Source organism: Nesoenas mayeri (assembly GCF_963082525.1).
Source record: "Nesoenas mayeri genome assembly, chromosome: 3".
Taxonomy (NCBI): Eukaryota; Metazoa; Chordata; class Aves; order Columbiformes; family Columbidae; genus Nesoenas; species Nesoenas mayeri.
In genome coordinates this window covers 26,515,888-26,543,866 of record NC_137544.1, presented here as the reverse complement: position 1 = coordinate 26,543,866, position 27,979 = coordinate 26,515,888, and the positions used below count along the sequence as shown (strand labels likewise).

The 27,979-nt window shown below is 40.5% G+C and overlaps 1 protein-coding gene and 1 pseudogene across 2 annotated transcripts in view; both read left to right on the top strand.

The window, feature by feature from the left end:
* The window catches only part of LOC308038617 (dystonin-like), a gene marked incomplete at both ends in the record, with an annotated part of 310,764 nt that overhangs the window by 211,235 nt on the left and 71,550 nt on the right, over positions 1–27,979 (top strand). Inside the window, 13 exons of the mRNA XM_080341395.1 lie at positions 280–456; positions 3,163–3,286; positions 4,287–4,495; positions 4,770–5,087; positions 5,265–5,431; positions 5,979–6,135; positions 6,402–6,528; positions 9,062–9,124; positions 10,097–10,332; positions 11,991–12,120; positions 13,695–13,894; positions 15,360–15,855; positions 16,752–18,226. Of these exons, the coding sequence (XP_080197521.1) occupies positions 280–456; positions 3,163–3,286; positions 4,287–4,495; positions 4,770–5,087; positions 5,265–5,431; positions 5,979–6,135; positions 6,402–6,528; positions 9,062–9,124; positions 10,097–10,332; positions 11,991–12,120; positions 13,695–13,894; positions 15,360–15,855; positions 16,752–18,226 (3,879 nt within the window). The remainder of the gene's footprint in view (positions 1–279; positions 457–3,162; positions 3,287–4,286; positions 4,496–4,769; positions 5,088–5,264; positions 5,432–5,978; positions 6,136–6,401; positions 6,529–9,061; positions 9,125–10,096; positions 10,333–11,990; positions 12,121–13,694; positions 13,895–15,359; positions 15,856–16,751; positions 18,227–27,979) is intronic.
* LOC308039493 (inositol polyphosphate 5-phosphatase OCRL-like) lies at positions 21,448–25,858 on the top strand (annotated as a pseudogene). The gene is made up of 3 exons: positions 21,448–21,477; positions 22,188–23,711; positions 25,288–25,858. The product of its transcript is annotated as an inositol polyphosphate 5-phosphatase OCRL-like (transcript).

The window sequence follows — 27,979 nt, the reverse complement described above, 5'->3', positions numbered from 1 at the left end:
TCTGTATGTTGGTGGATAGAAAAAATCTTCCTAAAGCTTTTCCTGTTCTAGTACAATGAGTTAGATTCCAGTTTCCCAGCTGCATCAGTGAATTGATCCTCAGTCACACCTGCATAGCTTGTCCAGCCGCTGTGCCTTAGTTCAGAAATGGGTTAGACAGTAGAATGGTGATAGGAAAACATTCTGCAGTATTTCAGGAAGGAAAGTATGAACTTGGTATGAAATGCAGCTCACAATTTAATGTCTGTGTATTTGCTTGTTTATTTTCTACTCTTTCAGTGTAGCATCCTTGGAAATAACCTTAAAGACCTGGTGGATAAATACCAGCATTATGAAGATGCCTCATCTGGACTTCTGTCAGGTCTACAGGCCTCTGAAATAGCTGTGAACAAACAACTGTCAGAGCCAATTGCAGTGGATCCCAAAAATCTCCAAAGACAACTAGAAGAAACCAAGGTGAAAGGCTTTGAAAAGCAGAAGTACTTTTGTCTTAAAAAGAGATGCTTTTTGCCTGAAAAACAGGATAATCTGACACAGCCCAAGTAGCTGCAGGCCAAATTCTTGCCTTGCATGTGGGTGTGCAACTTTAATAGTTCTGAAATTCAGCTTTTCAGAGTGTTATCTGAAAAGCACTGGGGTGAAAAGAAATGGAGACCAAGATGCCGTTAGCAGCGGTGAAAGCAAGAGGTGTTTCATATCACTTAGCAAACGATAGGGTGAAGTCTGGAAAGTTTTTGAATTAAGGGTTTAGTGATTACAATTTACTATCAGAGTAGGGTTTGGGATTGGGCTTCTGATAGAGAAGACCATTTTTGTTTGTTGTCTGAGACTCTTACTGTTTTCTATTCACATACGTGATTACTGCATTATGCAAGGGATCATACTGGATAAGCAGTGCGACGTGACCTGTCTGTTTGCCTGCTTCAGCTGGATCCAGTATGGTCTGCCCTGCGGAGACTGAATGTAGCATAATTTGTGCTATTTTGGTTCTCTTTATTTTTGTTCTCTAGTAGAGACAAGAAGTGATGGAGCTTGTGAAGATGAATCTCTGGTTAGTTGCGTAAAACATAGATTTACAGAAGGCTTTAGGAACCCAAGTATGAGGTGGCTTACATGGTTTCGTACAGTCTGTTGTCTTTGAACTGACTCTTATATTTTCATAAACACAAAGATTTGTACTATAATTAAAATTCCAGGTTATTTATTTTTCAGTGAGCAAGGCTGTTGGTTGGGCATTTATTTCCTCTCTGTTTTATCTGTGCTATGTGGAGTATCCATGCAGGTCTGATATACTTGCTATTGTCAAATGATAGTCAATGGAAAAGTATGTCCTTTAACAGTTTCCCTTATATCAGCAGTATATATTTCACTTACATGAGCAGTAGTTACCTTTACCACATGGTGTCTTCCACATCTGCCACTCAGATTGCCCAACACCAAATTGCTGCCTGACATGTTAGAGGAGACAAATCACAGTGATGCTGTAATACAACAAAAGTAGAAGTGTAAATTTTGAACTCCTAACAGTGGAACAATTTAGGTACATTTATGCTTCTGAGACCTAGAAAAGTAGGAACAACACCAATTAAAATTTGAAGCTTCATTTAGACTTTTTGTTCCTTATGCCAAAACGAATTATATCCTGTATAATGCCAATTTTCATGCAAGTAATACAAAAGGAGTGAGTACTGGGGTTCTTTTATGTAGCGCCTACATGGATTACTTGCCACACAAAAGAGAACTCCATGAATATGAGCTGGGAAGAAGGGAGAGGGTGCAAAGTGTCAAAAGATTCAAAGGAAGGGAAAAAACAGGAGGCTGAAGAAAGAAAGCCAATTAATGAAAGCAAAACAAAGAGTATTGCTGAAGAAGTCAGGTGTTGCAAGTTAAAGCTGTCCCTTGTAGCCAACACATGCAGCTGATAATCCAGCTAGACACAGACCTTGGCAGCATGGTGGGGTCTAATCTTTTCATGGGGATTAACTGTTCTTCAGAATACTCTTCAGTGCCTCTGGCGTCAGCTTGCTTGCTTTCTGACAGCAGGCAAGGTTTTCTGGGACATCTTTTTACTTTTTCTCTTTTTTTGTTTCCACGAGTGCCATATATTTCTCTAGTGTAAGGAAAATTCCTCTGTGGGTCTGAGTTTTATTGCAGCGACATGACTTCTTTGTCCTGGCAGGGCAGATAGAATTGCCTTTTGAGTCATATGTTCATTAAGTTAGGGTATATGAAAAAATAAATGAGAAGTTCCTTCATTTTGACTTGTACAAAGTTTAACGGGTACATCAGACGTGACCTGTTTGCCTGCTTCAGCTGGATCCAGTATGGTCTGCCCCGCAGAGACTGATGTAACATAATTTGTGCTATTTTGGTTTTCTTTATGTTTTTTTTTTTTCTCTAGTAGAGACAAGAAGTGATGGAGCTTGTGAAGGTAAATCTCTGGTTAGTTCCATTTCAGGCACAGAGGCCTGAAAAAATTTCATGACTATTCACTCTATAAAGTACTTTTATACACTGAAGAGAGAAAGGCGCTTGCAGAAGTTGATTCAGTCTTGTTGTCTTTCTCTGTTGGCTCTGGAGCAAGTCTTGGCTGGGCTGGGCTGTAAACCTGTATTCCTTGGTTAGACAACAAACCTAGGCAAAATTCAGTGACGCTGCCTCCAGGAGGTTCCTAAACTGGGAAGGCAATAATCTTATTTTGGGCTGTTCCTGTTGGTGCTACAATATCAGCCTGATCCATTGTCAATACAACTGATAGTGAACATGTAACTACTGCTAATGACTGTTTTTTCCCCCTGAATTGTTCTCTGATTCTGAGTTGAAAAATATGTTATTTTTCTTTTGGATAGTATATGAGTCTGTACAAGTGGTCCTTAAATACAGTTAGTCGAGAGACACCTTTTGAACTTGCATGAGAGAAATCAGTTGAGTCAGAGAAGTACTGTAAAACAGAAGATAAAAAAGATGGTGAACAAACTAAAACAAGAGCCAGAAGGTCAACAGCAGTCAGAGCTGCTGCTGAAGATTTTTTGTAAAGAGAGGTCACAAATTGAGTTAGTTTATTCCCAACACTAAGTTTAGTTTGTATGACATATCTTAGCCTCGCATATGTGACTATTAACTGTATTGAAAAGTATAACTGATAATTGTGGAATTTTACAGGTTCTCCAGGGACAAGTGTCTAACCACCAAATTGCTGTAGAAAAACTGAAAAAAGCTGCTGAAGTGTTGTTGGATACAAGGGGGGAGTTGTCACCAGACAAAGATGAGATTCAGAAAACACTGGGTAAAGTGTTTACTTTTCTTAATACCTCTTTTTATCATTTGTGTCTGCATGCAGGTACTGGAAGAGACAAAATACAGAGTTTCCACATTCTTGTGTCACTGTCCAAGTCCATGTTTTGTTGAGTCATAAGCTATTGCAACACAGTAACTTCATTGTTGGTCTGTCTCCTAGATTGATCCAAATGCTTTTCACTTAAAAGCTGTCTTTTTTTTTTTTTTCTTCAGAAATAGGGATTATGTTTAATTCCCATGTTACAGATTGGCATGCCAAACAGAGGTAGTGATTTGCTGAGGATCATAAATTCTCCAGTAGGAAGGAGCATGTTCAGGTTCAAGGAACATGACTCCAACTATCTGTTTCCAAGCAATTATTTGAAGTTTGTTTAGCCAAGGAATTATTTTCTTCTGACTTCAAGAAACTGTCTGTGATGGGTTGACCTTGGCTGGCTGCCAGATGCCCACCCAGCAGCTCTCTGGATCCCCTTACCCAACAGGAGGAAGACAGAAAAGCCCATGGGTAGAGATAAAGACAGGGCAACCGCTTAGCGATTACTGTCATGAGCAAAACAGACTCGACTTGGGGAACATTCAGTTTAATTTATTGCCAAATAAAAGAGTTGCAGGTCTAATGAAGAACCATCTGGCAGAACATTTCAGCTCTAACAATAACAGACATAATTGTGAAAGAGCTATCTTAATACTCTGCTATTTTATTTCTTGGGAACACTCAACAGCTGGCATAAACTAGAGCTGCATGGGAACCAGCTTCCCAAAGCTGGGGAGCACAGCTATAATCTGTTCCCTCATTTCACTTGTCCTGTGGGCTCTATTTGAAGATTTTGATCTTTGCTTGTGTGTTTCTACTTAATAAAGTTGATATTTTTGCTTCATTCTGATGTGAGCAATTTTTGACTCGCAATTACCTGGTGAGAACTGGTGAAATGAGTTAAAAGCTTAGTTTGGCTAGAGGAAGAAACTGAAATATATTTTTTCTTTATCAGATGATATTGTGGAGAGATATGACAATTTATCCAAGTCTGTGAATGACAGGAATGAGAAGCTCCAAATAACTTTGACACGATCCCTGAGCGTGCAGGATGGTTTAGATGAAATGCTGGATTGGATGGAAGGTGTTGAAAAGAGCCTTGAAGAGCATGATCAAGTGCCTTTGAATTCTTCTGCCATTCAGGATATTATTAGTAAAAGCATTGTAAGTAGCACTCTCTGAAAGGAGAAACATTCGTCTGATAATTCAGATTTCGAGAAAGGCTGAAAATCTTAGTTTAGCATCTTTAATGGTTTCACAATTCTTAATAAACAGGATTGTTGCGTGAGGTGAAACTGTACATAAGGATTTTTGTAGCTTAGATCTGCGCTGATGGTGTAGCTGTACTGATTTGTTGCTTCGTATGGTTGGAACAGCTTCACGTACTAAAATTTAGCTATTAATATAAGCAATACAAAGTATTCCTTGCTTGTTTCAGATGCTAGAACAAGATATTGCGGGTCGCCAAAGCAGTATAAACACTATGAATGAAAAAGTGAAGAAGTTCACGGAAACAGCAGATCCATCCACTGCATCTACACTGCAAGCTAAGATGAGGGAACTTGCAGGCCGGTTTTCTGAAGCAAGTAACAAGCATAAAGCGAAGCTTATGAAAATGGAGGAGTTGAAGACTAAAGTAGAGTTATTTGAAGATCTGTCAGAAAAGCTGCAGTCATTTCTAGATGAGAAAAACCAGGCACTCAGTGAGACAGAGGCACCAAGAAAAGATGTTAGTGAAGTGTCTCAATATATGCAGGTACTGTACCATTCCATTTGTATATCTTGCACATTTCCAGTCTAATTCATCTAAGTGATTGAACAACAAATAAGGCATGTTTGTTTCCCAGCTTTGGTTGGTTAGCTAAAATCAATAATTTAATTTTGAATAAGTGATTGTGAAGTATAATATGAAGAATGTAATCCTATTTTGCAGGAAGCTAGTGTAGAATTGGCACAACATAAGAAGGATCTGGAAGTTTTGCAGCAGCTTCTTGAAGAACTTTCATTCCATGCTCTTCCTGGAGATAAAGCATTGGTACTAGAAAAAGTAAATGCTTTGTCAAAGAAATTCAGAGAGGTAGAGGAGACTGTAAAGGAAAAGTAAGTCAAATAATTAAAGTGTTTCTGCCTTGGTTAATAATATGTGAATGTTGTGATGGCTTATCCTCTTGCATGCAGTCTCAAAGGATTGCAGTTAACCACAAAGTAGAGAGGGTTTTTTAATTACAAAAAAAAAAATATTCTAATCAGAAATGCCTCTGTAGTTGGTCTTTCTGGTTCAGGAGCTCTAATGTTGGCTGAAGAGACAAGTAACTTCAAATTTTGTGCCATTCACAGGAGTTCTGTCAGTTCTAGGAAGACTCTACCTCTTCCCTTCACTGACAGAATATAAATTGCTTCTTGTGCCAATTGCTTTAGAATACAGGCTGCAAAAAAAACCTGGAGAAATTGTTAGAGCTTCCATATAAGTTACCTGTATAGCAAGACTAGATTTTCCACATTCAGTGCTCATATCCATAAAATTAGGTTTTGCGACTCTTTGACTTTAGGAACAGCAATATCAGATTGATAATATCTGTTGGTTTAATTATCAGAAGGAATACTGACATTCAGTGCTCAATTTCTTTTGCTGTCTTTAATTGTCTAGAGAAGAGGATGTATCGTCTTGTCAGAAGCAAATGGATGATTTCGAGCTTCTTGTAGAATCATTAAAGAAATGGATAAAAGAGATGACAGAACGAATTCCAGCAGCACAACCCTCTCTGAATACAGAGGAGTTAAAGAAACCTTTGGAAGATACATTGGTAAGATGTTGTAGATGAGAAGTGAAATGTGGCTGAAGGAAATAGGGCATCTGTTAGTAGCATAAAAGCACAGACTTAAGGCATAAGCAGTCACAGTATTTGGGACTAGGGAGCTTGTAGTCTACATTTACATTCCCATTTCCTTTGCATGTTTGGATGTACTGCAGGGGATTCCCAAGCAGCAAGATTGTTCCTTTCTCTACACTAAATCTTTTAAGTCTGAAATCTGTTTTTGTAATGAACAAATGACTATTTTTCTTAACCAGAATTTGAAAGATGAATGGACATCAAAAGCACCTGAGCTGCAGAAAATGAACAGCAGAGGAACATTGCTGTGTAATCTAATTACTGCTGTGACTTCTCCTGCCAAACTGAGAGCAGTTGCAAAATCAGGTATGCATTTGAATAATCAGGTAAGCCTAACATTTCAGGAGGTTTAAAAACCTTCAATACAAAAATTTAAATATTTCACCCTTGTATTAGCTTTCTTGAATATTGTGGCTCGTGAGAAGTCAGTTAGCCATGTCTGTACTGACCATCATTTGCTGTGATTATAATTTAAACTAACTGCTGCAGTAATTCAGTTCACATTCTGATTGCTTTACACTGCCAAAATAGTGTAAAAGCACTTTAATGTAAAAGATTAACAGGTCCTAAAGCTGTTACTTCAGTATGTAATTCACAGATAAATGAACAAAATGAACTGCATCACAGTTGCCTTCGCCTCATCCCAGAAAAGTTCTGATAAAGAGAAACCGACTTATTCTGATCAGTGCTCAGTGCTTTACATATCCACCGAGTCTGCTGGGAGGACAAAAACAAACCCCACTTTTGCAAACCCTGATGTACCTGCAGACCTTTGCTGCCACAGAGACACCTCTGTCTTGGCCACAAGGGTATTCTGTGTGATGCCAAACACACACATAAGGGTTTGCAGAGTTGTTTTTATTAGAAGGGTGATGAAGACATGGTTTATCTAAAAAGTGAGCCCACGTGAACCTTCTCGTCCCAATATGATAGCATAATTAATGCTAGCCAATATTTTAGTTGAAACAACAGCACAGAAGGGAATCAACTCCATATCCCAGAATGACTTGCCAGTGCCAAAATGTGTTTCCAGTATGGATCTTCAGCTAAGTACTTTTTAACAGTAATCTGGTTTTAATACAGCAAATATTTTTCCATGTTTTTCTGTACTCTAGTGTTTAAATGTTAATTTGTTTTAGAGAAACCATTAATTCTGCTAAGTATAATTCAAGCCATTGTTCAAGGCATATGTGGTTCCAAGGGTATTTTAATGGCCATAAGCACATTTACAGTCAGTTCTTGAATTTATTTCCAGACCTAATCAGTTCAAGTGTGTTGGCCTTCATTGGTCATCTGCAAAGGACTGGGAGTATGGGAACTGCCAGAGGATGCCTGTGTGGCAAGAGCAGAGCACTTTGTTTTTCACATCTCTTTGTAGAAGCTGCTTTTGGTTTTATTCTTCTTTGAATTTTAAATAAAAACCTTTCACAGAACATTTAGGAACCTTATATGGGATATTTGGGATCCTTCCTCTGCCCATTTCTCTTCTCCTATGCATCCAAATAGAAAAATAATTACATAACTAACATATAAGAGCAGCTGTAGTCCTCCAGACTAGAGTATTTGCCCTCCTACACACGAGCTGTACTGTGTATCACTTAGTCAGAGTTATAAATACCAGAGTGCAGCTAATAGACCATGAAGATTTACAAGGCTCTCGCTGGGGCCTGTGACTTCTCTTATCTGTTTTATTTTCACTTGCCATCCTCCAGCTGCCACTAATGTGGTCCTCACTTTCCAGCTGGTACTGTGGGGTGGATGCGTAGCCTTTTCCAAGGCAACCATTAATCTCTCCCTGTTAATTGCTCATCTAGAAATACATATGTGCAGGAGAGTGGGAAGTGACTCTCCTTGCAGTTCTCTTTGGCTTGACCATGTGCCCCAGCTCTGTGGTCTGATGGTGTTTCACAAAGCTCATGTAGCTCTGGTTCCAGAGGCTTTGAAATTATGTTTAATTAGTAGAGCTGCCTGGGTGAGTGGCTGCCTCTGGGTGACATTAAGGACATCATGTGTAGCAGTAAGGACTCCACATTGCAATCCCTGTCATGGAGCACATGCTTATGACAAGATAGGGAGGAATTTGTCCAGTTATTAGAAAGAGCTGTTTGTGCAGAGTAAAGGTACAGCTTAGTCATTGAATCATTTAGGTTGGAAAAGACTCTTACATGTAAATCATCGAGTCCAACCCTTAGCCTAGCACTGCCAAAGCCACCACTAAACCATGTTCCTAAGCACCACATCTACATGTTTTTTATACCTCCAAGGATGGTGACTCAGCCACTTTCTGGGTGGGTGAAGGTGTCCTGAGTAAGCAGTGCCTTTGGTTGTGGTGTCTGTAGTGGGCTTCTTCGCTGTTTAACGTTTAGCACTCTCCTCAGAGTGTGAGGATTTGTCAGCTGGCGCTCTCCCAGGCCATACCCAGGCATGGCTGGGCCAAACCGTGTTCTTAGTAAGCAGCAGGGAACAGGTTCCTTTTGGGGAGAGGAAGGAGGTGATGTTAGCCACATGGATGTGAGCATGCCTCACAGTTAGGGCACAGACCTTTGTCCAATAGAATTGTTTATTTAGCGTAGTATTGTAAGTGGTAGGACTGCCTAAACATCGTGCGTATGTGCACACTTAACATGTACCTCCATATGCACACCTACCTGCTATGCATGTGCTGTGCCTGTGTGCTACCACTTATGGTACTAGCTGGCCGGAGCAGCTTAAAACATAAAAACCCCCTTAAAATATGTTAACCAGTGCAAATGAAATATTTGCTACTACAAGGTTAGCATTCAGATACTTCTTTAATGTTATAATGAGAGCATGGAACTTGGTCTCTCTTGATCCACAGGTGGCACAATGTTAAATGGTGAAGGAGGAGCTCCAGGAACTCATGATTTCCTGAAAAATAAAGGTCAGTAAAAATTTCAGGATGTGATAAATAAATGTACTGCTAGTTACTGTTAAATAGGTATTTTTAAATTTTTGCATGTAAAACTGCTTGTAGCAGTCACTACTAGACTGAAATTTCACATTACCATCATGTAAGAAAATGATATTTACCAGGAGATAATACTAAAATTAATTGCAAAAATACTTCCCTTCAATATTTTCTTTGAAGACAGGTCAAATCTGGCTGTGTTTTCTGAATCAATATGTACTACTTTAAATGTATACAGGGATAGCTATTTTAATATAATGCATGGCTTTGGAGAAAATTGTAACGTATGTATGTGGTTTGAAAATTTTTAACACTCACCGGCATTCACAACATGCACATACACAAACATACATATACAAATATACCCGTCTTGCGTACACTTGTATCACTGTATGTGACCAACCCCTTTACAGAAGCAAAGGAGCATAGGCAGTTCATGTGTGCGTATGGATCGCCGTGTACCATGTCCTCAGTCTGCAGTGTCTGTTCTCCTGAACTACAGCCTGTCTGGTACCCAGTCTGCCTGCTATGCTCTCTCAGTGATAAAACATGTTTATAATGGTACATAAATGTAAACAAAATATTGCTGCCATAATGTTAGGCTGTCATATAAGTAACTCTTGTCACAGAATTGTTCCTTAAAATACTAAAGTAACAATGGGTGGAAAGATTGTAAGGTATTTGTGGTATTTGTGTACCTGTGTGTATTAAAGTAATTAATTCTGTGAAATATAAAGCAAATAGGAACTTATACTAGGTCATTCAGATGTAGTGTTACCATGTTTAAAGTTAACTGGAAATAACTCTAACACGTTTAGTACCTTCTTATTTGGGAAACTATTAGGTATTGTAACTCTGAGTACTGTTTTGTAGTTCTTGAAGTCTTAAGTATTGTTTGAAGGGCTTGTAACCTCTAACAGAGCATTTGCATCTCTCCTTTTACAGAACTGACAGCTGTTCAACAAGCCATGTCTGATGTAAATCACAGTTATGAAGATTTGGGAATTTTACTGAAGGAAAAGATTTCAGAACTAGAAAGTATGCTTTCGAAAATGCAGAATATTCAGGAAGAATCGACCTCAATGATGCAGTGGTTGCAAAAAATGGACAAAACTGCATCAGATTGGGAAGCTGCTCCGACTGATAGTGAAGCAGTTAAAGCCCAAGTCGAGCAACATAAGGTATTTTGTGCCTTCAAAAAAATACTCTTTCTTGCAGTTATTGGGTAAATTCTGTTTGAACAATTGGTATCTCAGCCTAGCTTACTGCTGCAGAGAGTATTTAAATGATCCTAGTAAGCATGCCAGTCAGACTTAGAGCAAATCTGGCAAACTGTGTCAGTGGAGTAAAAGCGCCACTGTGTCAGAGAGAGCGAGTTGTGTGGGTCAGAAAATAATAATTTTGGTGGCCAGTTTAAACAGGTGAGGCTGTATTGATCATGCAATAAACTTTTTTTATTTCCTTAGTGGTTTAAAGATATATACTGGATTGCTTGTGAGATCTGAAGGGCTGTATCTATCCAAAAGCTGTTTCTGCAGCTGGTGGTTCACTGACACTCCACAGACCGCCTGGTCTCTGCAGCTGCAGCAGCTTATGCCTGTTCCAAGGCAGTGTTTCTCTTCAGCAGCTTTGTCATGCTTGTTAACTTATATAGCTACACAACAGCCTCTTCCCCGCTTTTAAGCTGATATGAGAAAACCACTGAATCAGCAGTAAACTTCTGTCATGTTTCAGCATTGGAGATATATGCTTCTCTGGCAGTGAAGGGCAATGTTTGCACATGTAAAGGTTCTTCTATAAAGGGAAATATAATGGATAGGGAAAATTCTTTCCTTGCCTGTGATTGTGTATAAACAAGAACAGAAATTGATTCAACTGAGTTGCTTTTATATTTGATGGGTCACCCTTAAAAATGAACTTGAACAGCTACTGACTTTCCTCAGACTTGGATAACCTTCAGTCCTAAAACTCAGACTACATGTGGAAGAAAACTAGTTCCTTATTTTTTAACAAAGAATGTGCAAAGCTAACATGACCATCTTACCCGCAGTGTAGTCGTAGAAGAGTATTCACATATAGTTGGAAAACTGAGTGCTCAGGCAAGAGTCGTCCTGATGCAGTTGGACCTTTTACTAACAGTTCTAAATCAAGCACAGTTTTGTTCAGGGTTTATTTTAGTGGGTTTTGGATCATTAAAATGCAACTCCACAGGGCGAGCTTTGTTACTTAAGAATATTCATCTGAGAGCCCTTTGCCAGGCATAATGACCGTTCAGTTTTGTTTGTAAGAACAGCATGACTGAGGAATTGCTGGGTCATCTCAGTCTTCTGCTAGGTTTACACTTTAAGTTATGCTGCCCTTTATAGTTCTAGATGATCTACAACAAACAGTCTGCCTGTGATAGCAAGACTTCTAGGAAGGCAAATGTGGCTACACCACGCTCCTCCATTGGTGCTAGCTGGGTTGCTTCTACTGTGGACTGTTCTGTGCGTTAGTCAATTCGCCTTCTGTACAAGAACAGATTCCAAGTATATGTGGATATGATGGATCTTATTTATTTGAATTCTTCTGGTTCTGTCACTTTTTCAAATTTAATAAAAATTGTTATTAGTAATGTAGTTTAAATCTGTCTGGTTATGTCTTCCAAAGAAAATTGACCAGCAACATAAGCCATTGCAATGTGTTTTGAGATTTATAGTAGAAAAGTAGTATCTAAGTGTTAGATATTTATTGTTTATCTTCATGCTTGGCATCTCAGTATTTTGGCCTTCAATCTTTATACTTTACTATTTTTTATACTCTCTTACATATATATGTGTTTTATCACTTGAATTTTCAGCTTTTTGAAACAGAATTGAAGCAAAGTGCGAATAAAGTGCAGGAACTAAAGGACAAAGTGACAGAACTGTTGGAGAAGAACCCTGACTCTCCTGAGGCACCCAAGTGGAGACAAATGTTGGATAAAATAGGTATTTAAGTAAAGCTGCATTACAACTCAGATTGATTTGGAAGTTGTTTTATTATGAGTCTTTAAATATATTTGCAATCACTAGTATTTTTAATATCTTGCTCCCTCCTACTCTTTACATTCTGTGGAAGTAACTCCTTTTACAGGAGAGTAGATCTGGAGTAATTCCACTGATGTCCATGAGCTTTGAATTTGTATCAGTGCAATTGAGAGAGATTACAGCTTGCCGTCCCGTCTGAGAGGGCTTTGTCTTTTTAAACGGTGTGCTTGATTTGACTGATCAGTTACTACTCCAGATACACATGTTGTTCTTCTTACAAATTATAACAAATTAAGTTAATTCTGATTTAATATGTAGAACAGTTTGAGTTGTTGGTAATGCTCTTGTGCATACTTTTTTCCTGTGCACTAGTGGGTTTTGTTATTTTGTGGTTTTGGTGGCCTTTTTTAATTTTCTAAAACTGTTTCTATAAATGTTGCCAAAAAAAATTGCAAATTACCATATTTGGACAATAGATTTTGAGATACTGCAGTGCATAATTGTCATTAGCTTTTAAAAATTCTTCTTAGGTTTGTCATATTTTAAATAAATCATAGGTCAGTCTTGCTTCATACTGATAGGTATTTCTCTAGCTACACCAACAGTAATTTTAAAGCTGTCAATTTTTCTGAGCTGTCCCGTTTGTAAGTGAAACTCTGAAAGGTAAGGTCTCCAAGAGAACTTGGGAAGTGTTGGGAGGGAATTAACACAGAATGAGCGGAGGTCAAAGACAGTGAAGTGGCAGAAGAAACTGAAAAAAACGTGGATGAAATTCGGGGGCAAAGAGAGTTAGCAAAACATCAGAGCTGGATGAGTGAGCACTGAGAGTATTGCAGAGGGAAGGGACAGGTTACAAGAGTTTCAGACTCAATGGCTGCTCTGGAAGCTGCTTACTACGAGTAGAAGAGACTATAGGTTGGCCTAGGTGTGAACCTGAGCTCGCGCTGCACTTTTGAAATACCCGTGTACAGAAGTGTTCTCCTTGCCTGTCATTAGGTGCCTGATTTAGATGTCTAAATGTGGCAGTTAATCTCCACAGGCTCCTAGTACAGACATTTGAAAGAAGTTTGCTCCTTCAGAGGGCTGTTCAGAGTAGAAGCCTGAATTAGGGCTTTTGCACATCCTTGGAAAGGTATCTGTTCTTATTTACTGAATAAGCAGAAAGATTTGTCTATCTAAATCAGGCACCTTAGTTATAACTGAGTACAACCCTTTGGCTTTTATTTCATTAGAGACCAGAGCCTAGATTTGGTGGTATTTCATTTAGTAATATTCTACTACAATACTATCACATGTTATATATTCATTTCTCTAAAAATTCTGGACATGGCTGTGCTGAGCCGCAGATCTTCATCCAAGTGTCTATGGATCTGACTGTTAAAAGATGCATTTGCCGAGTCACTGCAATAAGGCATCTGGAGTTAATCAGCAAGAAGCCTTATTAGAGAGCTCTGTTTATGTTTCATATATAGTCTGCTGTCTGACAACCCATCTGCTAGAACGTGCATGCAATATGTTAACATTATCATTGTTAGATTCCAAATGGAAAGAGCTCAATCAAGTTACATCTGAGAGACAACAAAAACTGGAGGAGTCTTCAAATTACCTGACCCAGTTCCAAACAGCAGAAGCTCAGCTAAAGCACTGGCTTGTAGAAAAGGAGCTAATGGTCAGCGTGCTGGGACCGCTGTCAATTGATCCTAATATGCTGAATACACAAAAGCAACAGGTTCAGGTGAGTCATGCCCATGTGCATTATTGATTTAAGTTTCTTCTGCTTTTTTGCTATTGGCAAATACTATTTTGCATCTAGATAGAGTACAGCACAGTTAGTATGAGCCATTACATTTGTTTTCAGCAAACATCAGCTTACGTCATACTTTACTGTGGTAATTACAAGAAAAAACATTTGTAAGAGTGAAGAGAGATCAGAACAGCTAAAGGAAAATGTTGAGGAGATACCAATCCCCTGATACATTTTGTTTGTTTATTTGTTTTGACAGCACTGTGGTTTCTCTGTATTTGAATGAAAATGTTCTTTTGAAGTTTTATTAATTTAAGTGTGTATGTAACATTTTAGGGTCAGTCCTTATATACAATCTATGCTGTAGAACTACCTTTTAGAGATTTTATTCACTTGATTGTACCATAATAAGAATATGAAGGCAAATTAAATGCAGTACTGTGAATACATATGGGGCCAGTAGTGTGGAAGACAGAAGACAAAGTCTAATGAAAAGGTGGAGTAGTTTACTTGCAGAAGTACAGCAAACTGCAGCCAAAAGAAACAAAAGTTAAATCAGAGTCACAGAAACTAGAAATTTTCATTTCAAACATTTCTATTGCTGCCAGTTATTTTAAACCGTGATGAAAAATAACTTTTATTTTGCAAAAATATTATTAAAGCTGGCATATCGATATTGATTAAAATGAAGTGTTTAAAACATGATCTATGTTGTAGCACTATGTGAAAATGACAATATTAGTTTGTAAGTGCTTCAAAAATCTAGACAGCTGGCGTAAGACTATAATGTATTACTTTACAGTCCTTAAAAGTTAAACCTAACTGACTGGAAAAGAAAGGGGTTGGAATGTTCTGTAGAGTAAAACCATTATATTTGTCCCTTCTTCTGCAAGCACTGTGACTTACTGTCAAAAAAACCCAAACAAACAAACAAAAAAACAAACCCCAAAACCAAACAACCTGGAAATCAGTGATATAAACTTTAAAGGTCTTACAGTACACATTCTGTCATTTTGTGAATTATCCAAATATTTTCTCTGCTCTAATAATACATTGCAATATTATGTCAGAATATACCTTCTTTGAAGTTTGATCTTAAGATACTTATCGAAACTGCCTAGGAAAGAAGACACTTCTTGAAACTAAACAGTGATTATTTTACTTGGTATGGTTACTTAATTAATGTAGTATTAACAGGATCCATTGTTTGTTTGTATCTGCTGATTGAATCTCCATTAGACGATGTGTAAATTAACCTCATTTTTTCTTATTCTCTGATGGAAACAGCACAGTGTAGAAGGGTAGAAGACGCAATTATTTCACTGGCTTTTAAACTCTGAGATCGATTACTCAATAAGAGAACTTAACTACCACAAATTCTACATGATTTTTGTCAGAAGCACTTTGCTTTTTTTTCCATGAGGTAAATGCCTTTAAAAATTTTCTTTCTTTCTAGATTCTGCTCCAAGAGTTTGACACTAGAAAGCCACAATACGAGCAGTTAACTATGGCTGGTGAAGGGATTCTGAAGAGACCTGGTGAACATCCACCCTCCCATGAAATCGTAAAAGAGCAACTGGCAGCCGTGGCACAAAAATGGGACAGTCTAACTGGCCAGCTGAGGCACAGATGTGACCGAATTGACCAAGCCATTGTAAAAAGCACAGAGTATCAAAGTCTGCTCAGAAGTCTGTCCGATAAATTAAGTGCCTTGGATAGCAAACTAAGCAGCAGCCTGGCTGTGAGTACACAACCTGATGCTGTGAAACAACAACTGGAAATTGCTCGAGAAATGAAGGAGGAAATAGAACAGGAAATGAAGAACATAAATGCAGCTCAAGCTCTTTGTGAAGAGCTGTCAGCACTGGTTGAAGAAGAGTATTTGAAAGCAGAACTTACAAGACAGTTAGATGGCATCTTAAAATTGTATAAGGATATTGAGCAAAAATCAGGTTAGTATTTATTTAAAGAAAAATAGTAGCTAAGGCATAAAGTAAAGCGTGGTAGTGTCGTTTGCCTTTATAGACATGTTGAGTGAGCCGAGCCTCATGCCAGCTCTCTATCCAGTCCAACCCCCAAGCAGTTGTGCGTTAGAATTTAAGGGAGTCCGCATACTTTGAAAAGGTAAAAACAGTACTTGGGATCTCTAGTAAACAGTTTGGGAGACAACTTGAAGCACAACAGCAGGGCTGCTTCAGGTGCCTCTTCACTGAATTAGAATACCAGAAGAGGATGCTGTGCATTGAGCTACCTAACTACATAGGTGCAGAGTGTAACCCAATATTGTAATTTTTAGGCAAGCACCAGTTAATGGCTTGGTAAAACACAGTTGTAATACAGATGTTGTATAAAACTGCCTGTGACAGAAGGGTGCTGGTAGCCTGCAGCCTTCCATTACCCTGTGAAGAACATATCTGAGCAAGTAATACATTGCAAGCAATATCATACTTTGTTTCCCCTAACAGCCTCAGTTTTAGCTTTTTTATTTCTTCTGGTCACCAGAAACTTCAAAGGATCTCACGAAGAACACATATTGCCTGCATGTCATGAGTTAGACACTGCTAGGCTAGATTACTTAATATTCCCTGTGTTTATGCTTTGTAATATCATGAAACACAACTACGTGTATTTTATCCACAAAATCTGCCTGAATGGGGGGGTTCATATAGGGACAGTTTGGATAAGCTCCCTTCATTTGATTCATATCCAACTGCCTTCATTGTAAGGAACAGCTTTCCTTACGTTAATGATCATTCATAATAAAATCAATATTATTATTATTATTATTTCTTCACTGAATACTAGCAGGTTCTGATAATGAGCCTCTGTGCTGTCTTCTCTTTTGTAGATAACCATGTTCAACAACTTCAGTCGGTCTATGCCACATCTCATCAGTTCCAGCAAATGTCTAAGGACTTCCAGACCTGGCTATGCAAAAAGAAAGAAGAGCTAAACCAGGCTCGTCCTGTATCAGCCAAACTTGATGTCTTGCAGTCACTAATTGAAGAACAGAAAGATTTTAAGAAGACCATTACTGATCAGATTAGTTCATACGAAAGAATTGTTGCAGAAGGAGAAAGTATCTTACAGAAGACTCAGGGAGCTGACAAAGCAGCGCTACAATCCCAAATTGCCACACTCAGAAGTAACTGGGATGAAATGAATAATCAGGTAAAAGAAAGGCAAGATAAATTAACAGATTGTCTGGAGAAAGCCCTCAAATACAAACAGCATGTAGAAAACCTGCAGCCGTGGATAGAGAAGTGTCAAAGCAACCTGTGTGAATTAAAAGTTGGCATAAACCCTGTTGAAATAGAGAATTCTATTGTTCAGGTGAGGGCCTGGCAGAAGGACCTGGATAAACACCATGGGATAGTGGAGCTATTAAATAATACTGCTGAAAGTTTGCTCAGTGCAAGTCAAACAGATAAAGAAATAGTTCAAGAAGAAACTAAGGTGCTGAATCAGAAAGTGAATGTGGTTACAGAACAGCTACATAAGAAGAGAGAGTGCTTGGAAAATACGGCACAAAGGCTGAAAGAGTTTCAGGAATCAACCAGGGAAACTGAAAAACAGCTTAGAAGTACCAAAGAGCATCTGGAAGCTCATGACTCACTTGGACCTCAGTCATTCAGTAGCAAACACCTGACGATGATGCAGGCCCAGCAGAAAGCCTTGCAGGCTTTAAAGCCTCACGTTGATTTAGCAAAAAGGCTTGCCCAAGATCTGGTGGTAGAGGCTTCTGATTCAGCTGGTGTTTCTGACCTTTTGCTCCAAGCTGAATCTTTGGAGCAAGAATACACTGCAGTGAACCAGCAGGTTGAAGAGAGATGCTCCTTCTTAGAGACAAAACTTCAGGGAATCGGCCATTTCCAAAACAGCATCCGAGAGATGTTCTCTCAGTTTGCAGAGTTCGATGATGAACTTGATAGCATGGCTCCAGTGGGGAGAGATCTCAAGGTACTGCAGTCACAGAGAGAGGACATTAAATGTTTCCTGAAAAAGCTGGAGGATCTTATAATGAATAATGAAAATGCTAATAAAAACTGTAAAATGATGCTAGCCACAGAAGCTGAAGCTTCTCCTGATCTTGTTGGTATAAAAAGAGACTTGGAAGCTTTAAACAAACAGTGCAACAAGCTACTAGACAGAGCAAAAGCCAGGGAAGATCAAGTGGAGAGTACTATTAGCCGTGTTGAGGAGTTTTACAGTAAGCTGAAAGAATTTTCCAGTCTGCTTGGGAGAGCCGAAGAACATGAAGAGTCACAGGGTCCTGTTGGAATGGAAACAGAGACTATTAATCAGCAGCTGGATACATTCAAGGTAGGAAGAGTTCTTTCTTACTACATAAAGTATTTTACCACACTGCAGTTTTACTAAATATCGTTGTGAAAGGGATGCGGTAGTTGCTGACCTTGGAGGAGTCTTGCTTCACGGCAGTCCATTCCACCTGTGTGCTTTTTTCTGTTTTAAATGGGATATTGTCTCGTGCTCCAGAGGAGTTTTCCTTGGCTGCAGCTTGGCAGACATGAGTAATTTGCATCCCTGCTTACAATTCCTGTACCCCAGTTCCCTCTTCACCATCTTGTTTCCTTATGCGATCCCTCTACCTTTTCTGGTTTTTATAACCGTGTATTATCTCTATGTCCATGTGTTACATAAACTTTCTTCTTCATTGCGGTGTGAACTTTAGACTCCGGTGTTCACATACGGGCCCATGTTCACTTTGCTCATCTAAGTAGTTTAGTTTTTTTCACATGGGTATAGGCTTCAGCATATGTAGGTTTAAGACCTTACCTTTTGCTGTTTTCTATTCTAATACACTGGCCAGTTTTACCTCACTGAATCCCACCCTTACCTAGAAACATCCTGGGAAGAAGAAACCAGGTAAAATAAGTTGCCTTTTATATTGGGAATATATCTGCATCATCCTTATCCAAAAGGGACTTTGGAGCTTCTGTGTGTAGCTTTTTTACTATGCCAGTTAGCAATCCTTGTCCAACTTGAAAAAAAATGCATTACAGTGACAGTGAGTGTTAATTGTGCTTTGGTGTCAAAATACAGATATTTGCTGTATTTATATTATTTTAGGTTACAATAAATGAATTTACAGTGCTCACTGGACATATATATAAATCCTACAGATGTAAGCAGTGTTTGAAAAAGATCATAAATCTCCTAATGGCTCTATAGTAGCACTGAATATTCTGTGCTGCTTTGGTTTCATTTCAGTCTAATTTTGATTCAAATGTTTGTATGACTTGTACATTAGTTCGCAGTTAATCATAAAAATAAACCTTCATAACAGGATTTGATAAACCGTGCTATTAAAAAAATGACCTTGGAAAAATGTCATTACAGACTTGGCCCAACAGAGGGTGCATTTTGCTTGTTTAAACTAAACCGTATTAGAAAGGGAAACTAAACTCGAAAACTTTAATGTGGGAATTTTGGATGCAAGTGACTGTGAGTTTTGATGATCTTTCAGAATGCATAAATAGAGACAAAAATATTGAACAAATAGTTACATTATGAGGAGATTCCATTAGACTGAGAGGATTAAAATTGTAGGCCAGTCTGTCCTAACAAGTCTATCTCAATTTAAAAGAGAAACAAATGGCTTTTCTTTGTATATGGTTAGAAAAACACTTTGGATATTGGAAAATAGCAAAAGCGCCTGCTGGGTTTGCTCTTGCTTATGCTGACTGTACAGGATTTCAGTTGTAGCCCATTTGTGATCTCTGATTTTGCCACATTTCTTGCATTTTCAAACATTAGATGCAGCTTTAAGTCTTTGTTGCTATATAAGTGCATTTATTTATTTATTTATTTATTTATTTATGGCTACAAAGAACAACGCTTTTAGAGTGAAATAGCCTGATGAGCAGACAGGAGAAGAATTGAGTTCCCTGTGCATTGTCTCAGTATTGTGCTTCATCAGGGCATTGGACAAGACACGCCAGCTGCACAATTTTGGAGTGAGAGCCTTCCCTGGTCTGTGCAGATCTGTGGGGAGAGTGTCCCTGCAGCCAAAGAGTCAAAAGGCCAAAAAACCTGCAGAGGTGTAAAGGAGAACAGTGATTGTACAATGTCTGTATCCAGAAGCCTACTCCAGGATTGTATTTATGTTAGATGTTTGTAAGCTTAGAAATATGTTTGCTTGGAGCAACTATTTCAGGCCATGCTTTTGCTTATGAGTGAAAACACAATACCATTAAACATGAGGTGAAAAATTATGAAAAGGTGAAGGGATTGTTTAAGTAAGTGAAGAGCAAATGCAGGAATAAAGCAGCAGGGTGGGGAGCCTCCGAAGGAAGGAAATAGGAAGACCAGAATGGGAAATTTTACTAGGTGAGCGTGGTGGGTCACAAAGAGATACCGATAGCAGGAGTATCAGGATCAATGATTGCTCTCCTGATACTTGGTGTGAGTGCTACTGAGGCACAGCAGAATTACAGTAGGAAATTTACCTGTTCATACTCTCTGCTCTTCCAGAGAGCAGTTTTACCTGTGGCAGCAAACTGTGGGGAGATTGGCTCCCCCAGATCCTGCTCCACTCATGGTGTGTTTGCTCACATGTTTGTGCACGTACGCAAACACATACAACCTGAAAATGTGGCTGTGGCCGCAAAACCACAGGCCACCTCCTTATGGCTTTGACTTCTGTGGTCAAGTGCAATCAGCCTCTGTTCCTCAAAAGTAAAGCAAAAGAGTTTTTCCTTGGTAGATAGATGTATTCACATGAAGTCTTCACCACTGTCTTCAGGGAAGGATCTCCTGTAATGGGCCAGAGGTGGTTTTTGTGGTTTGACGAATTTTTAGGTACAAAGAGTTAGAGCTTTATGCGTCTTTTTGGCATGACATTAAAATGCATAGTTATAAAAAAAAAAAAAATAAACAGGCTTTGAGTTGTATTTTTATATCTCTATATATACATATACAAACGTGTTTATTTATATTCCTGCTTTGTAATCTACTTATTCCAGTCACTATAGAGTATTAAATTGAAAGTATTCATTGTCAGTGTTAAACTATATCTATTTACAATGCAGATATAAAGTTTGCTTTCTGTAAATGAAAATCTCCAGTGGAGTTCATTTGAAAGTAGAACCATGACTCTTGCTTCACAAACTACTCCAGGAAGTATAATCAAATGATGAATTTGTCTTAATTAATATAAAACACACAAAATCAACTACTAATTAACTCAGCTTTGTTAGACAATTTTCCCCAAAGTCTGCACCTAATGTGTAGATTGGTATAAAAGGAAATTTCAGTGAATTAGGTCTGTTGAGGTACACCGAGTCCACCACCATTCTTCAAAAGCGGAACACAAAAGAATTGTGCAGATGGGCTGAACTGAACACCCTGGTTCTGGATAGACACACAGTGCTGGGATGTTCATGGTAGGAGGAGTATTTGCAGCTAGGCTCTCTCTGAAATAGAGAAAGAAAAACCCCAGAACTTCAATTATTTTACTTCTGGAAACCTTTGCACAATTCTTTATACTGTCATTAAAAGGCATTATTCCTAGTAAAACCGACATGGCATTGTTACAGATTTCATCAGCACATGTATGGTTCATTTGATTTTTGCTTTTATTTTTGGAACAAAAGTAGATGTAGTCATTAGTGGTTGCCTTCTAATTGGACTTTATAGGAATTTTTAGTTAGCCTGAGCGTTCCTGCCAATGAGCTTGAACTAAGATTTTAATTGGCTTATGTTAGTTGTGTAGCGGGTGTCTGTCTTCCGATTTTTACTTTGAAGGCAGATAATGTTGAAAGAATCATCAGAGGTTTCTCTTTGTGCTCAGTAAGAACTGGAAGTGTTGAAAAGCAAAGGTAAAATAAGCAAGTGTTTAAACTTTTTTTTCAGGTATTGTATTTGAAAGTGACAGATGCATCATATGAAAATCTTCAATAGATACAGTGAAAAATGATAAATATATTTAAGATTATAATAAAAATCATTTTGCTGTTGAACATATACAGACCAATTTCAGTTATGCTTCCTCTACAAAATGGTGCAGCACTGTCTGAATTCAGTAAGGATCTGTTTGTGGGTGTTTTGGGTGAGAATAACCACAGATGACAGTATCCCAAAAAATGCTTTTCTCTTCTTTACCATTCTAGTATGTGTTCTCAGCTATAGAATCCAGAGGTGAGTGTCTGTTTGGCATAATTTTAATGTTATGGCTGCTCACCAGAGAAAAGGAAAAGAGAATTTGTGTCGCCTGACTTTAATATTTTGATGCTAAAGTGTTTAGCATTTTGATTCTGCAAAGGAGCAAGAATGGTTGGCTGCTGTGGAGAAGTCCCTGCACCCTCAGGCTTATTATAAGAAACTGCAAATGGCCCATCTAGTTGGGATGATGTTGCTAATATTGGCTAAGAAGGATCAGCTGAGCAATATCAGAGAGATCATTACAAAGTCTGTGGGCACAGGAATTATGGGGAAGAAGGGCAACAAGGGTGGCGTGGCCATGGGGTTTGTGTTCCACAACACAACTTTCTGCATTGTCAGTTTGCACCTTGTCACTCATGTGGAGGACTTCGGGTGGTGAAACCAGGATTATAAGGATATCTGTGCTCAGATTAGTTTTGTAACCCTGATGATAGTGTACCTCAGCTTAACATCATGAAACATGATATCATCTGGCTAGGAGACTTGAACTACAGGCTTTGTCTCCCTGATGCCAGTGAAGTGAAAAATCTTATCAGTAAGATTGAGCTTCAGAAATTGCTGACATGACCAGCTGAATATTCAGCGCACTCATAAGAAAGCATTTGCCGGTTTCACCAAGAGATTAAATTCACCCCCACATATACATATTGTAGCCATATGGACCTGAAGCCTAGTGACCAAAAGCCAGTCAGTGCACTTTTCCACATCAGGGTAAAGGTTGTGGATGAGCAGAAGTATCTAAAATTGTTTGAAGATGTTCTTTGTATGGTGGACAGAATGTAGAATGAATTTCTTCCTTCACTGGAGCTAAGCAGGAGAGAATTTGAGTTTGAGAATGTGAATTTCTGTCAGCTGCAGAAGCAGAAGTTCGAGATCAGGGGCAGGTCACCTGCCACTTCTTCATCCCAAAGCTCAATGATAAGCCACTACTGTAAGCCATGGCTTCGGGCTGAGCTTTGTGAAGGTTACTTGGAGCCAGATGAGAGCACAGACATCTCCCCAGACAGGTATGTTAGTAAGGACTCAGTAACCCTTCTGAACTCTGGTGAGGATACAATTGAGGATATTCCTGTACTTCACTTGGACCCAGGGAAGGACTATTTCCTTACTATCAGTGGGACCTACCTGCCCAGCTGCTTTGGCACGTTCCTGGAGGCCTTATGCCAAATGAGATGACCAGTCTCATGATGAGAAGTTCCAGTCGCCAAACTCATTGACCTGGGAGAAGAAAGCATCTTAGAGAAGGAGAAATCAGTTCTGCAGACGGGTTCCCTGGACAGTGAGGATGCAAATGGGATGCCACTGCAGGTGCCAAAGGAGATCTGGCTCTTGGTGAACCACTTCTTCAAGCATGCATGCCACCAGGAGGACCTGTTGCAGGCTCCGAGCATGCAAGAAGAGTTGGAGCAAATGCCTGCCTGAACACCAGTATCCCCAGGACAATCCTTGGCAGTAACTACTCTGTGGCTGAAGTGTTCCTCATCTTCCTCAAGGCCCTGCCAGAGCCAGTGATCTGGTACAAGCTGTATCAGTGGTGCCTCACCTGGTTGCACAACAGCTGGCTGTGCCACCACGTGATACTTGAGCTGCCTTGTTGCCATTGCAGCATGTTTCAGTACCTAATGTAATTCCTCTGAGTGCTACTCAAATACTCAGAAGACAACAATGTCAGTGTCACCATGATCGCCACCTAGTTCTCCAGCCTCCTCCTGTGCCTTCCACCCAACCTGGTGGCACAGCACTCAGCAGGACCACCAATATGCCATCATCTTCCTCTACAGCCTCCTGCTTGCTGGGGATGAGGAATGACTCCTGCCTGCATGCCAAAGCTGAGGCTTGTGCTGCCAGCCTTACACTGACGCTGAGCCTCTGACAGCTGCAGAAGTGCTGTGTGTATAGTTGGAAGGGATGTGTTCCCCTCTTTTTTGGGGTGGTGGCACATGGCCGTTCTTAGTTGGTGGAGTGATTTCTCTGGTTAATTCCAGTAACAAACAAGACTCTGGTATGCGAACTAGTTATGTGACCCCAAGCGGTTGGCATCCAACTTCTTAGAGGGACAAGCGGTGTTCAGCCACCCGAGACTGAGCAATAACAGGTCTGTGATGCCCTGGATGTCCGGGCTGCACGCGTGCTACACTGAGTGGCTCAGCTTGTGCCTGCCCTCCTCCGCCCCATTGAACCCCATTAGTGATGGGTATCTGGGATTGCAATTCTTCCCTGTAAATGAGGAATTCCCAGTAAGTTTGGGTCATAAGCTCGCATTAAGTCCCTGCCCTTTGTACACATCACCCCTCACTACTACTGTTTGGATGGTTTAGTGAGGTCCTCAGATCGACCCTGGTGGCCTTGGCCCTGCTGGAGTGTCAAGAAGATAGTCGAACTTGACTGTCTAGAGGAAGTAAAAGTCATAACAAGGTATCCATAGGTGAACCTGCGGAAGGATCATTATATGGAGTTGGACTGAATGTTCCTTGTGGGTCTTTTCTAACTCAGGACATTTTATGATTCTGTGATATGTAGCTGACTGCATATCAAGTAAATCACTAAACAAGAAGTGTGGTGTATTCCTTGCATACAGTGTATCCTGCTTGTTGCTTAACTCAGAAAGCTCCAGCTGATGGCAGTTAATGCTCCGTGTTAAGTTTTAGCGCTAATTGCCATATGCTGTCCTTACACTGAGGTCTGAATTGTCCCTGTGACTGATGGCTCTGGTCATTCGGTGCATGGTTTCTGTGGTGCAGCTGCAGCTGGGTCAGGGCAGCTTCATAGTGTTGGTGAGGTACCTCTGAGTCTCCCACCCCTTCACCTACATGAGGATGAACTAGAAGTGTAGGTGCAAAATGCTGAACAGTATTTAAAAGATGCAAATGTCCAAAACATGAATCTTTGTCCTGTTAGGCTGCTTTTGTCGTTAAGTCTAAGTCCTGTAAAAAAAAAAACAAAAAAAACAAAAAAAACCCAACAGTTTTCCAAGGATCAATACTTTTTTCCCCCAACATTTTAACGCTTGTTTCAGTGGGAGGGGGTGTCTGAGCGCTGCCGTGTTCCTCAGTAAGCCAGTGCCTCAGAGCCTGGAGGTGAGAACTGAGAGAGAATCAAAATTGGACTCACTGTCTTTCTTCGCATGTCACTAAAGACTAGTTTGGGGGATTTTAAAAACAATACACAGATATACTTTTAATTTAACTTTTGTGTGGAAGCGTCCATTTAAATGAGGGCTTTACCAGACGGGGTGCTGGGTGCGGGCGGTGGTTAAAAGCAACGCGTGTCCTGACCAGCGTTTCTCTCGGGAAAGAGCCGGCGGGAGCCCTGTGGCCTCACCTCACCGGGCCCGCCCGGCCTGCCCTCTCGCTCGGGCAGCGCCGGCCCCGGGGCAGCGCCCCGCCGCGCTCCCGCCTCAGCCGCCTGCCCAGCGCGTCACCGCCCGCCCGCCGCACTGCACCGGCACAGCCCTGCAACAGCACTGAGGGCGCGGGGGCGCTGAGGAGACGAGGAGGCAGCGGGGGAGCCCCTAGAGCGGCGCTGCGGGAGCGGGTGGGCCGGCAGCAGATGTTGCCTGAACGGCGAAGCGGGGCGTTCCTCACAGCTCGGCGCTGGGAGGGCAGCGCCGGCCCGCGGGGGAGCGGGGCGGGCTGGGCGGGCGGTGCGCGCCGGCGCTCCCTCAGGGGTTTCCTCCCGCCCTCGCCTCCTTCCTCGCAGCTGCGCTTCAGAAAAGAGGAGGAAGGAGGGAGGGCAGCCCACGGACCGCGGCTCGTAGTCGGGACCTGCTGAATGTAAACCTGCCGTGCCTTCGGGGTCGCGCTCGCTCTGCTCTGCAGTTGCCTTACACAGCTCTCCGGGATCGTATTGGGAGAATCGGTGTAAAACGTTTGTTTTCCGAGTGTCTGCTCGAAGGACGCGTTGGCTTGGCTGTTCGAAAGGGATGTTTTCCTGTGGAACTTGTGGAGGCACCACGGACAAGCCTGGTACAAGAGGAGGATAAGCTGCCTTTCGGATCAAGGTTATTTATAGCTACTGCCAAAAAAGTAAAGGGCTGGTTTATTATTTTTACTGTTCTGGATCTAACTTATTTCCCTCACCCCAAGAGTTTTTCTGTGCCTTGGTCTGGACCTTACACAGCCACTGTGGATTCCATCTTTTTAAGCTGCCACACCATGTTTTATTTATAAAGGAGATGGGACTCTGCAAACGAGTTAAATGGATTACAGTTAAGCCATCACCTACAGAAGATAATGTCCTGCCTTCTGTAGTGCTTGTTCATTTGGAGGGCTTATTTGGGAGATTTCAAAGAAAGATTCTGACCCGAAAAAATAAATGAAGCCTTCTGTGGAGTGTTTGAAATACTCGAGCCATTGCTGGGTTTTGCTATGCTTTGTTTTTCTGTGACATTGGAAGACTTTTGTTACTTTCTTACTGAAGCACTTTGTATTCTGGGGAGGGGGGGAAACCTCACATCCAGGTAAAGCTGCATTTAAACCGATGCACTGATTATGAATGACCTCAGCCACCTCATAAGTTATGATGTATATTTTGTATCTACGCCTCTTATTCTAAGGGCAAGTTTACTGTAACTCTTCAGAGTGCTAGTGTTTTTTGAATGTTTCTCCTATATCCATGAAAACAGAGGTATAGTGGTGTACTTGTGCAAATACGTTCAGGATGGGGAAGCCACTTAGCAGGCCAGACTGTCTACGACAGAATCCTCCTTGTGTTGGCAAAGGGGAAGAAGATGAAGATCTAAATATTGAGGACTGCTACGTTCCCCAGAGATCCATCTATGACACTGTGCGGCTGAATGAACAGATTGATTCGGGCTCCAAGGGCAGCCTCTCCTCGAGGCATTTCACAGACCGGACCTTACCCTACAGTCACAGAACACTGGACATCAGCACTTTGTGCTCCAATGGTGCCCTTACTTCTTCCAGTGTTTTTGAGCTCCGAAGCCGTGAAGCTAATAAGTTAGATGAAAAAATGATCTTTGATGCTCTGAAACTGAACAGCGATATAATTCGGACAGCTGGGTTACCCAAAGCAAAGTCTCACACAGAAAAGAAAGAGCATAGGCGATCATGGAGAATGTTTGTTCCACCCAACTTTTCGGATTACACGAATAAAAGTGAATCCTCCTTTAATGAAACTGCTGATATGTCAGATACAGCTAGATCAGGCAAACGCAAATGGGGTACCAATTCTCTTACCTCGGAAGAAGATGATTCTGGTTTATGCAGCCCTCCAGCAGAAAGGGAAGAAAAACAGGACACACTGTTAGCAGGGGAGCAAGCTCAAGTACAAAGTTTATCTTCTGCAGAAGATATCCATGCAGTAGGTCAGTTCAGACCCTATTTCCCAGCGATTTGCAGAGAGCAGCAAACCCCACTGCTTGCAAGCAGTAGTGTCCCTGTCAAAGAAAGCTGCAGATTGACTTTGCATGACATTTTACCCTCTGGAAAAGTAAAACAAAGTAATGTACAGACATGTGAGAGTGAGAAGGAAGAGATGGGTGGGAGATACTCTCACTTAGAAGGTTTCAAAGAGAAAACTCTGTCACATGAAGATCCTCTTCAGAGTCATGAAAGAAGTATTTCCCTCGACAAAAATGAAGTGGAAAATGTATATGAAGTTCATGAAAAAATTCAAACACGAGTTACAGCGGTAGAGGAGGATTATGTGCATGATGCACATCATCACATAGATGTTAATTATGCAAATGTTGCTGTAAATGCTAGTGACTTGGATTTAGGAAAATATGAGATTTTATCTGATACAGAGGAATCCAGCATAGCATGTACAGGCTCAAATGAAATAACATTTTCTGTTGAACAGCTTGAGCTAGGTAGTACTGTAAACTGTCCAAAAGCTGTCCCAGGGAGAAGTAGAGGCAATATCTGGACT